At 42.6% G+C, this 16,764-nt stretch overlaps 1 protein-coding gene across 2 annotated transcripts in view; it reads left to right on the top strand.

Moving 5' to 3' along the window:
• itga11b (integrin, alpha 11b) overlaps window positions 1–16,764 on the top strand; it is a 44,966-nt gene continuing 28,202 nt past the window's right edge. For both annotated transcript variants that reach the window (XM_044192609.1, XM_044192607.1), the window contains exons 1-3: window positions 1–119; window positions 6,874–6,985; window positions 15,362–15,471. In XM_044192609.1, coding sequence (XP_044048544.1) covers window positions 68–119; window positions 6,874–6,985; window positions 15,362–15,471 — 274 coding nt within the window. In that variant the 5' untranslated portion in view covers window positions 1–67. The remainder of the gene's footprint in view (window positions 120–6,873; window positions 6,986–15,361; window positions 15,472–16,764) is intronic.

The following is a 16,764-nucleotide window of genomic DNA, read 5'->3' as shown; positions in this document are numbered from 1 at the left end:
GAGTTAAGTACCAACACTCACACTCTGTCCGTCTGTCTGTCTCACTATTTCTTTTCCAAACACACTGATGGATTATTTCCAGCTTCTTCTGCTGCTGTGGACCTGCAGCCTGCTGCCAGGTGAGCGAGCGAGCGAGCAACACACAACACAGCGCAGCTGAGAGAGAGAGAGAGAGAGCTGAAGGGATGTTTACGTCAGACAGGTGTTGCTGATGGATTGTTGACTAGATGTGAGTTTCGAGCCTCTAAATTGTTGCCATGGCGACATATTGATTATAGCATAGAGAGTGCAGTTCAGGGCTGCAGTGCAGGTCCACGTGAGAGGTGCGTCGGGGCTTAGGACAGAAAAACTAAAACTAAAACAGCACTTCTGGAGTCACGCCATTCATCTCGTGTATGGATTAAAAGTCTTATTTTGACGCTGCACGCCCCTTTAGCCCCTTTAGAGTCGCAGCCAGCAGCTGGCGAAGAGTCTGCAGCTCCACTAACACACATTTAAACACCTTCATCTGAAGTTCTGTGCATCTGAAATCTGAGTGTGAGCGTGTTTCAGCTGCACATGTGTTTTTTGTTTCTATGGAGAGATCTTCGAAGCAGGCCACGTGGGTGTGTTCAAAGCAATCGTAAGCCTCTATGAGACTTTATAAACACGAACAAGTCTTTCTAAGCCTCGAAAAGCCTTTATAGTAAGAGTTTGCATCTAACTCTGATTTGACGAGCCTTCGTCATCAATACGAGTGGAGGAACTGTCCCTCGTACTGCAGTAATAAGCACAGGTGCAGGTGGGGAAGTCACAGGTGAATGAGTTTGTTTCGCAGCCTTCAGAATGGGTTTTCAAATCAGTAAATATTTTAAAAAGAAGACTTAAAGCCCTGGTGGCGTTCCCTAGAGGCTCCGGTGCTCGTTGCACCCAACAGAACGTAAGTGTTGGACAGAATGAGCAACAGTGATGACAGCAGGTGACAAAACACTCAACTCAAGGTCCACTTACTGGCTTGCTCCGGAGCTTTCAGTGAGACTCGAGTGGAGCTTGAGTTGGTGAACAACACAATGATGATTTCATTAGCTTTCCTGCTGAAGTCTCCCTTTTCTCTAACTTACAAACATGAACAAACGTCTTGTCAGCTTGCTGAATGAAAAGGGCACCGCTAACGTCGGTTTGCAGGCTGGATAGCTAATTAGCTGGTCAGCTGTAGCACATTAAACAGCCTGTAAACTGACCTGCAGATGTCACCTGGGTCTGTTTAGATGCTGGTGCGGTCCTTCCTCTTACCTCTAACAACACACTGTCTGCCCACAGCTTGTAAACGACCACAGTTATTAGGAGTGACCCTCTTGGAACCGTTGATATCACGCTATATTTCATGGCAATCTGGCAGGTAGTTGGATAAAAGTGCTGGACGAGCAGATCATCTTTAGGCTGCAGAGCAAAACTGAGCACATTTACAAATTAGGAGACTTTAGTCCCAGTGGATGAAGTCAGAGGCCCTTTTCCTGTTTCACTCTGATTAAATTGTGTTTCCACACGTTGAAGCTGGAGGATCATGATCCCACTGGCCCCTGAATTGAATTAGTGTAGAGTTTGGTGCGATGGCTGTGGGGTTCGGGATGCTTCCCTCGAGGTCCAGCCGACGGGTCGGGGAGCTCTCACTGTGAGGTGATGGGCTTCTCCAGGAACTCAGAGGGGGAAATGGTCTTTATGGCACGGTGCGGCTTTTAGGTGGATCGTTACACTCGTGCAGCAGCACATCAGTCACCATGATGTTGTTGTTGTTGCCTGTCAGTCTGCGGTTGGTAACACAGGCATCGGTTACCACCTGCCTCGCTCAGGCTAAAACACACAAGCTTCTCCCAAAAATCCCTCCCATAGTGTCATCTAGTAGGTGTCTGCAGTCGATTTAACCTCCTTGATGTCCCAGACAGGTGGGGTTAATCACCTCTGGACACACATGTGTCCTGGCAGGACTGTCCTGTGAATTGTTGAATCTCTCTGTCACTCTGTGCACTACCTGTCGTATTAAACTCCACCCATGTGACACTCCACTGTTACAAACGAACCACAACAGAAATATCAGTTGGCCTGAGGTCCTGCTGCCAGCTTGGCATCACAGCTGCACTTCATAGTAACCACAGACATGCATGGTGGTTTTATTTGGTCTGTAACGAAGAAGCAGCTCTGCTTCAGGGACAGAACAGTCTGATAAATTTATCTGAGGCATAAAAAAAGTTTTATATAACTAAAGAAAATAAAATGACTCTTTCATTTTTCAGCCAGTACTGGGAATAACAGAGTGTACGCTGGATGATGATCAAGCCAGTCCCTGATACGTGTCATCTTATGTAAGGAGAAACTTTCACACCAAACTTCATTCAAAAAATTCTGAATTTAATGTGTCCTTGCTCACTGGAAGAGATAGTTACACTGCAGTGTGTGACACAACACGTTTTCTGAACCGGTAGGTGTCACTTTTAAATTCAGCACATATATAATCCACCAAGTAGCAGTCTTTAAGTGAAGTTTTGACTTTTATTGCTGTCTCACGTGTTGCACTCACTGAAATATTCAAAGAAAATGAAACACTGACTATTTTTAGGTTTAAAGTTAACTCTTGAGTCTTGAAGAACAATCTTACCACAAGGTCCATTTAGTAGTTCTGGAGCTTTTGATCACACACACAAACTGAATATGGCTAAAGCAGGAATATACAACTGGAAGATCCTTAAAATGAGTGCTGCCTGGTCAATTATGTTTATGCTGAAGGATTCAAAAAAATCTCCTGAATTGTATTGCATGGTTGGTTAGCAAGATAATTTTAAATGTCTAGTTTTTTTAAGGGAGTTTGGCATGTAATGTGGTTGACTAGATGACACCAGTCACAGCCTGCTGCATCTGTTCTAACATAAATCTGACAGGTCATAAAACATTACACAGACTGTCAGGGTTGTGACCTCTGACCTGCGCTGCCTGTCAGAAAGGTGAAGGGTTATCTGGCTGTGGCCAACATGAGCGTCAGGCTGGAGTGATGCTGAGCCAACAGAGCCGTCTGCCTGCCTGCTGGAGGAAGTGACACAGACAGCGTTTGGCTGCGAGCTGCTTGACACGAGCACTGTTCGCTAAATCACTCCCATCTTTGACCTGATTAGAATTATTTCCCACTGCTGCGTCTGATTTGAAAACTGGAGGTTTTGCAAAAACAGCACAGACTTTGTTTCTCTTTTAGCAGAAATATTCTCTCTGTTGCTGCAGTAGCTGTTGCTGGATATTAATCTGTTTCCAATTATGACAGCAGCTAAAACACATCTGGAAAAATCACCTAAGTATGAACACATACACACAACAAAGTCACAAAGCCTCTGCGGCTGTGTAAAAAATGAGAAAAATGTGTCATCGGTGCCAGGGAGGATCATCCATATCAGTCAAATCATCCAGTGGCAGCGACAGGAGACTGTCAGACTTGGATCTGCATCTCGTGTCTCTGCTCTGCCAAGTCTCTCGACGGCTTTCGCCAACAGCTTCGATAAATCGAGCTGGCCCTCGTCTCGGCTCAGACAGGAGCAGATTCCTCTTAGTCGCGAGGAAAACACCTCAGAGGCCGAGACGGTTTACCCATCAGTCCTCTCTTTTCCAGTGTCCTTTATTTTTGTCCTCTGTAGCCAAATGCATCACTGCTGCCTTCGCTGGCAAACGGTCGCACAGCATGCCGAGTCTTCTGAGCGCTGTGCTCGTTTACACAGCTGGAGGAGACGAACCGGAGCGCTCAGAGGAAATGCTTCAGCACACAGGGAAAGACCACGAAGGTCACAGGGTCATGGTGGGGTCTAAGGGTCACAGGCTGGTAGGACATGAATGCCTGGCTCAAGGACACTTGAGCAGAAGCAGTAAGAGTTATAAAGATCAAGGATGGCACATTTCATTTACAGGAAAACCTCTCTAAGGCTTTCTCGCTGCTCTTAAAATCTGATGAATTTGTTATGATCCCTGGATGAGATTAGACAAGAATTCAGTTCAATAACTTCACGTCAGATTAGATTAGCATACAGAGGAGGAAGATGAAATATAATTAGATGAGCTGAGTTGAGACTAGATTAAATCATGTGAGGCAAGATGAGATGAAACAAGACAAAACAAAATGACAAAAAACAAAAGTTTTTGTTGGCATGAGATGAGATAAAACGAGATGAGGAGACATGTGAGTCATATTAGACTGGACTTAGACTTAGGTGGACAATAAATAGATATAAGTAGAATACAGAGTACCCAAAAAGATGAGATTAAATGAAAAGCGATGAGGCGAGACAAAACAAGTCAGTGTGTTGAAATGAAATGAGATAAGAAGGGACGAGTAAAGATGACATGAGATGTGAAACTGAGATAAGGTTTGATGTCATGAAACATGTTGAGATTAGGTGAGAACAAATGCAGTAAAATGAGAGGAAGTTAGATGAGATAGATTTGGTTAGATTACATAAATCAGGTCATGTAGATTTGGTTGTATAACAAATTAAAAATCCAGAGGATTACAGAGATGAAATTAGATGAGACAAATCGAAATGAGATGAAATGAGATTAAGCAAGATTAGATGAGACAAGTGAAGCAACTAAAATGAAATGCGATTCATTGATATAAAATGAGAAGAGGTTAGAAGAGATCAGACAAAGTGAGATGAGGCAAGACAAGCTGAGACAAACTGAGATGAACTGATTCTGACTTGAGATAAAGTGGCAGGAGAAGAGATGAGGTGACCAAACACAGGATTTGATGAGATGAACTGAGATTAAATGAGATGTGAAAACAGAAGACAAGTCGGGCTAAAAGAAGATAAAATGAGATGAGATTAGAAGTTTTTCAAGTTACGATAAGAAAGGAAATAGAATACGAATAAGAAGAGAGCAAGCTGGGGCCCAAAACACAACAGAACTGACATTCAAACTCTGTTTAGCAGACCGACGAGCAGTAACATCATGCAGACTCAGACAGCTTTCCGTCACATTCACGTGAGAATCACCGTTTGCCAGACATCGTAACTTCACAAGGTTAAAAAGACTCTGCAGTGACGCGGCTACGATGCTACGATGAATCTGATTTTAAAAGCTGTTTCTGACTGTTGGATTTTGAAATCTATGCGAATTATGTAGCATTAATAAAAAAAAACCCACAATCATAATTACAGTGAAATATGAAAAATAACAGATATAACATATAGATTTCTATAATATATAAACTTCTGTCTTTGCACAGCAGCTCTTCTTTCAGAGAGAGGGACACAGTTTCTGGAGAGCTGCCTGAGCTGAGAAGAAAAAAGCTGAAATAGTTGGAAGGTCACCGGCGCTCTGAGCACCAAACCACGAGGAAGGAAAAATTCTTCTTCTGTCGAAGTCTGTTTTTTTGATTTCTCTCTTGTTGTGCCACTCAAATAAAGTCGTCGTAATGATCTGATAAAGTAAGAATGCCTTACTCATTCTCGACTGTATTGTTTTATCCTCGTTCATTTAGATGACACAGATGGATTTCACCCTACTGGACTTCTGTTGAAAGGATGAAATCATCTCTTTCCTCCTTTTTCCACGATGTTCTACTTGAAAAAGCGCAGTGACGTCATTTTCATCCTGTATTATCTCGGTTTTTGTCAGACTTGGCAGCGTTACAAGGCCTTCCAGTCCTCCCTCCCTCCCTCCCTCCTCCTGTCAACCGACCTTCCTGATAAAGATTTTAATTGAAACCAGAGGAAGGTCCAGAGTCGGTTGGTGCAGGAGCAGGGAAGAGGAGGAGGAAAGAGGAAGAGGAGGGAGGCGTGTGAGTGCGAGGTGAAGGGTTTCTGAATTTTGATGAGGTTCTGGTCAAGCTTTTGAAGAAGCCTGCTCACTTTCAACACCTCCACACGTCTTGTTCGGGACGTATTTCATTAGTGTCAGTTTCATGGTGTGAAAGTTAAAGTAAATCAAACTGAGGAAAGGAGAGTGAAGCTGCAGATGAATACAAATATCAAGGTGCAGTAAACAAGAGAGGTCTACAACGTCTATGCTCCAGCAGCTCAGAGTAGATAAAGACGTACTGGTTATTGCATGAACTTCTCACTGTCTCTAAGTGCTAAAAAGAAAACAATGGAAATGCCCAGTAAAAGTGTAGCTCACCCGAGTCCCGAGTGCTAAGGAAAGGAAACAGATTTCGATTCTGATCTTAGTTCCACAAATCGTCCACGTAGTTGTCTAGTCCTCGATTGTAAGACAACCCCCACTTTTCAAACGTAATTTCCAGACTTATATTTGGGCCAATACACTAACTAACTGACTAACTAACTAACTAACTGGTGATACTGTAACTGATTAACTAACTGAATAAATACCTGAAAAGCTAGATCTATAACACAATACTGTGTTGTTCACGGTATTTTGTCCCTCCACATACCTGTGGGGAAGCACACAGTATCAGGAACACCTGTGTGTGATTTAGTATTTTCATTCTTTCTTTTCTGTGGGAAAGTGAAGGAGAAACTGAATCTGGATTCCAGGCCAGAGGGGCTCTTAAAGGAAAGTTTGATTCCAGGAGATCTTTTACTGATGAAGTGTAATTTACATTTTGCGGAAGCCATTTTTCCTCGGCAGCTTCTTCAGTTAGAGACTTTCCTACATTCCATTTTTTCTGCTGTCAGATTTGAGCTGCTGGAAATCCAGAGAAATTTATCTACACAGAGACAAAAATACACGAAACAAGTTCTGTCCGAAGTTATAGCCGTGATTCATGTGGACTGGTTATACTGGGCAACTTCCAGTTTGTAAAGTGGCAGTTGATGAACCTTCCCTCGAGAAATAAAGTCACTGTATCAGCAGTTAGGAGCATGCTGTGTCAGCTGAGTGTCTTCTTCTGTGTTTCAGATCTTCAGCTCTGCTTCAACTTCGACACAAAGAACTTCAAAATCTTCTCTGGTTCTAAAGAAAACCAGTTTGGTTACACAGTCCAGCAGCACGAGGCAGGAGGACGCCAGTGGTGAGAATCCCAGTTCACTATTCATCCACCAGATCCAGAAACCAGTCTGTACTGGTCTGTCGACATCTATTAGAAACCAGTCTGTACTGGTCTAAAGAAACCAGTCTGTGCTGGTCTGTCCACATCTGTAGAAACTAGTCTGTACTGGTCTGTCCAAATCTATAGAAACCAGTCTGTACTGGTTTATGGAACTTTTGGCCTATCAAAGAAACCTTTCTGTGCTGGTCTGTCCACATTTACTAGTCTGTAACTGTCCATTCAGGTCCATATGGACATATTTCTATACTGTATACATATGTATACGGTCGGTCCACATACAGAAACCACTTTGTAATTCAGACGTTTCTTTGTTTATTACCATTGTGAGAAATTGGACTAGATCCACTGGTGTCTAAAGACAAGCTATCGGAGGCAAGAAACCATAACAGCTGCATGAATATACATAAGTTAATAACTTAAACTTACCAGTTAGAAAGCGACTACAGTAGCAGCCAACTTTTGCTCGACTATGGCAAGCGATGTGTTAAATATATGAACACTTTTAATGGTGTTTGAGAGGAAATTTAAAAATGGCAAATTGGCTGAACTTGTGTTTACAAGGCCACTGTGTGATGTCATTGTAGCAGGTCTTATTTGGATGAGATATATTTGAATAAGACAATATATCTTAAGCTAAATGACTAAACTGTACAAAATAAATATTATCCACTCCATTATTAACAAGACTTGAAGGCGTTTGATCATATTTCCTTTTCAAGGTTTAGACAGTATTTGGAAGCCTCAGTTAGTGTCCTTTCCAAATACCTTCAGGTAAAGGCAGAATGGATAACGTCTCTCTGTCTGTCTGGTTAAAAATGAAAATAGCTGTTGAGTTCTAGGATTTATTGGACACTGGCTTGACAAAACAAGTTCCATGTCCTGGGAAAGTGAGTCGAAAAACCTTGGACTTGGAAATGTTTCCAGGAAAGTTGGTTGTTGTTTTCTGTCCTCCCCATGGTGAGATGTCAGAATCATGTTGGGTCGACACATTTTCCACCGATGTGTCTGATAAATGGAACATATCTGCGGAGCGGCAGGCGTTATTTATAGTACTTTCTGCTATAAATTAGGATTTCATGATCTAGATCCGATCCTATGGCCACATAGCTTATTACTCTCTCTGTTTCTTATTCACTCACATGTTCCTCTACAGTTTGTCCTTGGCACTTCTGCTTTGAGTGTCTGTCTCATCTCTCATCCTTCAGCTTTATGTTTCCAACCTGCTGCTGGATTCTCAAAGACCAGAAGACACATTTAAACCTCCAGCTGCTTCTTTCTGCTGCAGGGAAGATGAGACGAGATGAGATGAGATGAGAAAAGAGAAGAAGTGAGATAAGACCGATGAGATGAAGTGAGATGAGATGAGAAAAGAGAAGAAGTGAGATAAGACCGATGAGATGAAGTGAGATGAGATGAGAAAAGAGAAGAAGTGAGATAAGACCGATGAGATGAAGTGAGATGAGATGAGAAAAGAGAATAAGTGAGATAAGACCGATGAGATGAAGTGAGACGAGATGAGATGAGAAAAGAGAAGTGAGATAAGATAAGAAAACACGAAGTGAGGTGAGATGAGAGAAAGTGAGATAAGACCGATGAGATGAAGTGAGACGAGATGAGATGAGATGAGAAAAGAGAAGAAGTGAGATAAGATAAGAAAACACGAAGTGAGGTGAGATGAGAGAAAGTGAGATAAGACCGATGAGATGAAGTGAGACGAGATGTGATGAGATAAGATGACGAATAACAAAAATCTCATCTCACCTCTACTTGTCTAATCTCATCTCATCTTGTTTCGTCTCATGAGTTCAGCGCAGCTCATCTCATCATATTTGATCTCTATCGAGCCTTATATGTCAAGTGATCTAATCGAATCTAACGATCCTATAATCCTTTTCCAATTTTAAGGGCAGCAGGGGGCCAAATGATTCGATCAAATTAGATGAAGCTAGTAGATGTGAGATGTTGTGGTGTTACCTGTGTTTGGATAAAATCTCATCTAGTCTTATCCCTTCTCATGGCAAACCATCTCTTCTAATCTTTTCTCATCTCAACTCTTCTCATCTAATCTCAACTCTGTGCAACGTGTGTCTTCTAGTCTAATGTGGGTCACCTGTAGGCCGGTTCAGTTGGTCTGGACCACGAAAAACATTACACTACCTTTTACTTCTGGCGCTGACACACATACATGACAACACATCAAATTATCATGCATAAATATATACGCTGCCTATACAAGACGGTGTCGTCCCTCATTCGTCCAGGAGTGGTCCATCGTAGAAAAGGTTTCAGTTGCAGTCATCTGGACACTGTTTTCAGAATCAAGACGTTTCGGCTCCCATCTGGAAGTCATTCTCAATTGTGAAAATGGTCTGAGAACTCAGAAATTTAAGCTACTCTGTGTTGCTTAAGCCCCGCCCTCAGGGAGGAGTCTTCCTGAGTGTCTGCTGTTTAACCTGACTAGTTTCACCTGAAACTCCCCTAATTGTTTCCATGATGGCCCAGTAATCAGCAATCAGGCCTATTGTTTTCTGGCTGCACCTCCCTCATCACTGTTAAGTACCTGATTAGCATGTGATTGGCTTGACCATGGTGTTAATACACTGTGGTAAACTTTGGGCAGATTGAATCTCAGACCACCATTTCTGTTCAAAGAGGGGTTCTCTTTTTTCACAAAAATGGCTTCTTTGACTCCTCTTTCAAACCAGCTCTTCTCTCTACTTCGGATCTTCACCTCGCTGTCTTCAAATGTGCGGTTTGTAGCTTTTAGATGCAAATGCACGGCGCTCTGCAATCCTGAGTTAGCGTGTCGTCTGTGCTGATAAAGTCTTTTGTGAAGTGGCTGTTTAGTCTCACCTATGAACCGTTCTTTGCAGTTTTCCTCACTGCATTGATTTGAATAAGCTACATTGCTCTGTTTTTGTGTGGGCATCTTGTCCATGGGGTGAACGAGTTTCTGTCTTAAAGTGTTGCCTGGTTTAAAGAAAACAGGAACATTGTGCTGTCTAAAGATCCTTTGTAGTTTTTCAGACAGTCCAGATACATAAGGAATGGAGACACCATTCCTTCTTGGTTCTGTTTCCCCTTTGTCCTGTTTTTTGGCTCTTTTAACTTTGTTGACAGCCCAAGTAGGATACCCACAGGCTGAGAGAGCTTTCTGGACATGCCTTTCCTCTTTTTTCTTACCCTCTGAGCCGGTGGGCACTTCTTGGGCTCTATGTTGTAATGTCCGGATTACAATGCAGTGAGGAAAACCATTTTTGTGAAAAAAGAGAACCCCTCTTTGAACAGAAATGGTGGTCTGAGATTCAATCTGCCCAACGTTTACCACAGTGTATTAACACCATGGTCAAGCCAATCATATGCTAATCAGGTACTTGACAGTGATGAGGAAGGTGCAGCCAGAAAACAATAGGCCTGATTACTGATTACTGGGCCATCATGGAAACAAAAGGGCAGTTTCAGGTGAAACTAGGCAGGTAAACAGCAGACACTCAGGAAGACTCCTCCCTGAGGGCGGGGCTTAAGCAACACAGAGTAGCTTAAATTTCTGAGTTCTCAGACCATTTTCACAATTGAGAATGACTTCCGGATGGGAGCCGAAACGTCTTGAATTTGAAAACAGAGTCCAGGTGACTACGACTGAAACCTTTTCTACAACGCTGCCTATACAGTTTGCTTTCTTGACAACTCAATCAGCAGAATGTATTTATCTGTTGATTTGATGCAAAAATCACATCTACTATCTACTTAATATCTAAATAAACCACAGACAGAGACCCCAAAAACATCGGAAAGCACCCTTCATTTCCAGTAATGTCTAATGTAATGTGGTGTAATCCAGTGGGATCTAGGGATCCTATAACCTTTGTCTCACTTTAAGGGCAGCGAGGTGCCACTGAAACGATTCAGCCACCCTGTTGCTGTCCTTTGATTGTCTGTCTGCGGTTGCAAGTGCGATTGTGCAACATTCCCGGTTCTCTGTGCAGTCTAATTTTTTTTTTTTATCTGGAAACATTTCAGCCATGATGAATACCTTGCAGTCATCCAGGATTACAAAATCTCTTTTCCTTTGAAGTCGCAGGTAAATAAGTGGAAAGTATTTGCGTTTGTCTCGAGACCGGCTTCTCCTGCATCCTGAGGCAGAGCGGCGGATCTGGAAACTATGTGTTGCGGTTTGTTATTCCCCAGCCTCCCTCTGGGAAGCCCATCACGCCGCTCTGTGTGTATGTGGGTTTTTAAAAGGGGGGATTTGACATCGTTATTCTGCAGAGTTGTTTTTCTACACAACCTGGTGACATTTACATCTCAGGTGTTTGGCAGACGTTGTCCAGACAGACTCGCCGCGGTGGAATAATCCTTGTCTTCTGTCGCTCTTCCTTCTCTTTCGTCCATCAGGAATATCGATCAAGGTCATGTGACCTCTGACACCTGTACTTCCAACAAAGTTTTAGTTGTAATAACGTTTGACCAGTAATTTGTATGTTTAAATTTTCCAATTTAATGTCTAACAAACATCTATAAACATTTGACTGCTCCTCAGGAAGGTGCTGTTTGTGTACTAAACCCATGTAAAAAAGTTATTTTGGGTTTATGAGCAATTCATTAAATAACTTCAGAGAGCTCACAACTAACAGTGGAGCGATCTAAGGTAATATCGACTCCATGCAATAGACAGTTGGCTGTTTAGAGCAGCCACTATAGATTAAATCGTTAAACAGAATATTTTACACAAAAAGTATTACTACCCTGAAGAATGGGCGAACTATCATAAATTCTCAAATGTAAATGTGGAATCTCCTCATAAGTCAATTTCACCAGCGAACTAAAGCTGCGCTCAGACGGACTTTAGCCCCGCGTAAAACAACGCAGCCCTCTCATTCACTGCGATGAAAGATGAAATAATTTGCCACCGTGATAACCTTCCAGAGTTGTTAAATCCTGTCTCAGAGTATCATGAACCGTTGTCTGACTATGGCAAACTGGACTTCCTGCATCGTATTTCTTTGTCTTGTCTTTCTGCAAGCATGGTGTGTATTATTGTGTGTGTGTGTGTGTGTGTGTGTGTGTGTGTGTGTGACAGAGTGAGTCAGCTGCTGAATGCAAATGGAAATTAAGTGTTGACATTTCAAACTATGTGTGAAATTTTCCAGTTCAAACCAAATCCTCCACTAAAGCTAAATGTGTCAGCTTTATTTACAGTCTCTCTAAGCGCTGGACAACAGCCACATCGAGAAACGATAAATAAACCTATGGAAACCTTAATAAAACTTAAGAAGACCTCCATGTTGAGCTGTGTGTGTTTGTTGGTTGAGGGTGTTGTTGTGTCTGTTAGAGGTCAGACCCGTTGACCTGTGTTGACCTCTGCGGTACATGTTAATGGAGCCGAGTGTTTCTGCAGCCTCCCAGCCTTCATGCTGGGATCTGTGTGTGTGTGTGTGTGTGTGTTTGGTCTGTTTTGGGGTTTTTCTCCTCACACATTCAACAAGCGTGCAGTGCGACCAAACCGCTAGCATCGACCCATAACTGGTCAAACTAAAGAAAAGAAAAAGTGAAAATTGTGTCCAGATGTTTCCAGCAGCAGCAGCAGCAGCAGCAGCAGCAGCAGCAGCGGAGCTTAAAAGCATAAAAATGTATAAAACATTTTCAGTAATCTTCAGGTTTTGATGTCCCTCAGAATCAAAGAGCGAGAGCCTCTTTCTGGAGCTTCCATCTGGTACTGACGTTCATCAGCGGCTGAATCCGAATGTGCGCCCTCTGGACTCTTGAACTGAGCCCTCGTGGACTGAACCCTCGTGGACTGAGCCCTCGTGGACTGAGCCCTCGTGGCCTGAGCCCTCTGGACTCGTGGACTGAGCCCTCTGGACTCGTGGACTGAGCTCTCGTGGACTGAGCCCTCTGGACTCGTGGACTGAGCCCTCTGGACTCGTGGACTGAGCTCTCGTGGACTGAGCCCTCTGGACTCGTGAACTGAGCCCTCTGGACTCGTGGACTGAGCCCTCTGGACTCGTGAACTGAGCCCTCTGGACTCGTGGACTGAGCCCTCTGGACTCGTGGACTGAGCCCTCGCGGACGTCTGTCATACGTACTGCCACTTGTTCACCATCATCACGTCAAGTCTGCGAGGCTGCTGGACCTCGAGGGGATAAAATGCTCCATCGGATGGGACTTAAGACCTCACGTGTTTCCGCGGAAATGAATTGAAATTTCTGACCCAATTTAACTATTTCTCAAAGTAGTCTGAAGGGTTATTAATGGTACTGATAATGGCAATTTATACAGCGTCTGCTGCATTATAGCTATAACAGAATGCGCAGTATAACTGACCCTTTGCGTGAGCTGCTAAAACACGGCTCGTATTATATTCACATTAAAGCATCAACTGAGGATCTTCACGCAGTAAATGGAAATGAAAACCAACTTCTGTCCGTCCAGATTAAAAGAAACAAATCCACATGATTCTGCCTATATTGTGTGTGTATTATCAAACCTCACTACATCAGTTAACGAATGCAAAAAAAAAAAAAACTCGGTATCATTATCGTCATCAAATTCATTTAACATCTACACATCCGTACTGCTGAACTGAGTATTGGTCATTTTCCCAGTGAAGTCTGGTGAAGTCTGCAGCCCGAGCAGACTCTTTGGAAGTCCACAGAAAGTCTTTTTAAAGGAAGAATTAAGAAGAATATGCTAATGTTGTTCCCTCCACCGTTATATAAAACCCACTGCTGAATGATGCGGGTCCATTCCCCTTACAGGGCTGTTACAGGAAATGCAGGAAATCAGTAATCAAGCAACAAACAGCCCAGTAAAGTAGTAGCAGGAGAGGCAGGTATACTTCTGAGGTTTCGCCTAAAAGCTCAGCACCTGCTGAGGAAATGGTCAGCATGATGGAGTGATGTCAGAGGATCAGAGGCAGGTTCTGTCTGCTGGTGCTGCTGCAGGCTGCAGGATGTGGACTCTCCACCCGTTTGATGTGGATGGGAGACACATTAGCAGACTGGAGGTTAGCGCTCCACTATGGCATCTCCTCTGGTATGTGACTCAGCCCTCTTCCCAGAACCGCCGTCCAGACCACATGTGGCGGTGTTTACTCCGGTTAACACTAATAACCTGCTCGCTGTGCGACACTGGAGCAGCGGGATCTGTGTTTAACACGGCCGCCGCGGGTCTCCCAGCAGCTGCTGCTGAAACAAGAACTGACCTCAGAGTGCGAGAGGGGAAAGTCAGTCACCATCAGAGTGCAACTGAACATTCAAGATGTTTCAGTATATGAAATTAAATCAGTAAATATATTAGGTTTCTGACTGCATTTGATAACATGGACCACATATCAGGATGCGGTGCTAGAATCTGACCCAGAACAGCGCAGGTGAAGGATTACGACACCAAACACCGAACGCTAGGCTTGCAGGCTTGAGAAGTGCTCTGAAGCGTTTACCCTTTGCTCCTCTGTGGAGGATAGCTGTGGATTCACAGACGTTACAATGAATTTCAATGACTCAGAGCAACACAGAAAGCATCACAGTGTCCCCAGGAAACGCTCCTGGTTCCTGGCTATGTTATGTGTTTAAATTTGCCATTTGTGATATGGTGCATTGGATTTCTATTAGATGAATCATCAGATTATTCCTCGATTTTGGGTCTATAGAATAATGAAGAATGTCTTTCACAATTTTCAGTTTCTGATATAAAACAGAAATCCTTAAGAACTCAAGGAGCTGGAACTTTTGTTATAATATATATAATATTTGGCTTTATCACTCTTCTTCTCTTCTTCTTTGTTCATATTTTTTCAAAGAGCATGTTATTATTAAATTATTCATATATTTCCCATTTCCACCATAATCCTCATATCTAATATTCTAGTGTTATTTTAATGAGTGAAATATTAAAGTGTGTCTACACTTAAATTGTTCTAAATGTCAGAACTTATGGATTTCGGGAGGATCATTTCTAGTGAGGCTGAACTGTGATGATGATGCTCGATTGGCCATTGTGGTCTTTGACTTTGTGTAATTTAGTTCAAAATGGTTTCTTCTCTCTTTTAATCCTGAGTTGATAAAATATCACTCGGAATGCCAAAAGCACTTCATCGTATATTTACCGTATTTATCATTTGTATGATCCAAAGTGTTTTTATTCTCTGTATACTGTAATAGTCACATCAAAGACACACTTCCTGTTCTCTGTCATGCACAATAAATCCGAATCAGAGAGAAAATAGCACCAGACTGACATTCAGCATCTGGGTGATTTCACAGTGTGCAAACCCATTACTGTGTGTTGCATCCCACATTGTCTCAGGTGTGTGTGTGTGTGTGTGTGTGCTTCCAGGTTGCTGGTTGGAGCTCCCTTTGAATCCACGGGGAAGCAGCAGACTGGTGACGTGTACAGATGTCCGCTGGATACCAGAAACTCTGTGAACTGCACCCGACTCCACCTGGGTGAGCAGCATGGCAGATATATGGTCGTGTCTAGATGGGAACCCTGGATTTGTGAAACTCTGGCGAGATTTGAACGCATTGTTTCTTCATTGTGCGCGTTCCTAACCCTAACCAAGTAGTTCTGTTGCCTAAACCACGCAGACAGGACCCAGATATCCGACATGTTCGTCAAAACCTCTGCATGCGTTTGTACCGAGGATCTGCAGAGAGCTGCACACTGGAGCATTGAGGCATTCATCTATAATCTATTTCTAGTTTTCATGCTGCTGCTGTCTTCCCAAAGTAGTGATACCATAATGTAAAAATATTCTGTTACAAGTCCTGCATTCACAATCCTACGTTTTACCAGCAAAATGTTCTTCATTATGCACAACGGTCCCTTTCAGAGAGTTGCATTATGGCGCTCCCCATGATTTTCTTTTTTAATCGTATGCGCACAAGATAATATTTTGTGCTCACAAGTTATGATACAAAATGAGAAATGAATAACGTTTTTTTGGGGACTTTAGCTTGTAGCTTTGCACAACCCGAGCGGCTCTAATCAGCCACAGCGACTGAAATCTATAATGATGCATCATTTTTTACAAGTTAATCATCAGTTTTTTCCGTAAAATCAAAGTACTTAGTAACAATAGCTGTTAAATAAACGCAGTTCAGTAAAAAGTTAAATATTTCCTTCTGAAATTCTGTGGGGAAGAAGTGCCATGACAGCCTGGGGCTCCAGATTCTGCAGATTCTTGTTGTTTGTGGATCAAATCACATCCGTAAAATTTCAGGCTAAGAAACTGAAAGTTTATGTCTCTTTGCAGTTTTATCTCACTATGTTTCTGTAAACAAGCCTTTGCTTTCTTGTGTTATTGCACTCTGCTATTTATGGCTTTCATAAAGGCAGATGATGGATCGTGTACAGGCACTGTGATGACTGAACGGTCCAAATCAAAGCTATGACGACATGTTTCCACCATCCACTCAAATGTGGAAATGGACAATTAAACTCTTTTTTTTAAAGTAAGAAATATTCACATTTTATTCAATCACGGAAAAACATCCAACATTTGTTTTATATTGGAAAAGAAAACTAAATATTCTAAGAACATTTACGTATGTTTAGTTGACGTTGAGGGAAAATCAGTATCAGATATTTACTGTTGCCAGAACAGGTTAAACGTTTAAATGGCAAAAGCAGCAGTTTCATGAGTCCAATAAACAAGAGAAGATTTACATGTTTTGGCTTAAATGTTTTAAATTTGACACTAAAAGCGCCTGCTGCACGGCCGGTACTTTGATTTAAAA

This window comes from Siniperca chuatsi, linkage group LG4, assembly GCF_020085105.1.
Source record: "Siniperca chuatsi isolate FFG_IHB_CAS linkage group LG4, ASM2008510v1, whole genome shotgun sequence".
Lineage (NCBI taxonomy): Eukaryota > Metazoa > Chordata > Actinopteri > Centrarchiformes > Sinipercidae > Siniperca > Siniperca chuatsi.
Note: the sequence above shows the minus strand (reverse complement) of the source record. Positions and strands in the feature narration are given on the sequence as shown.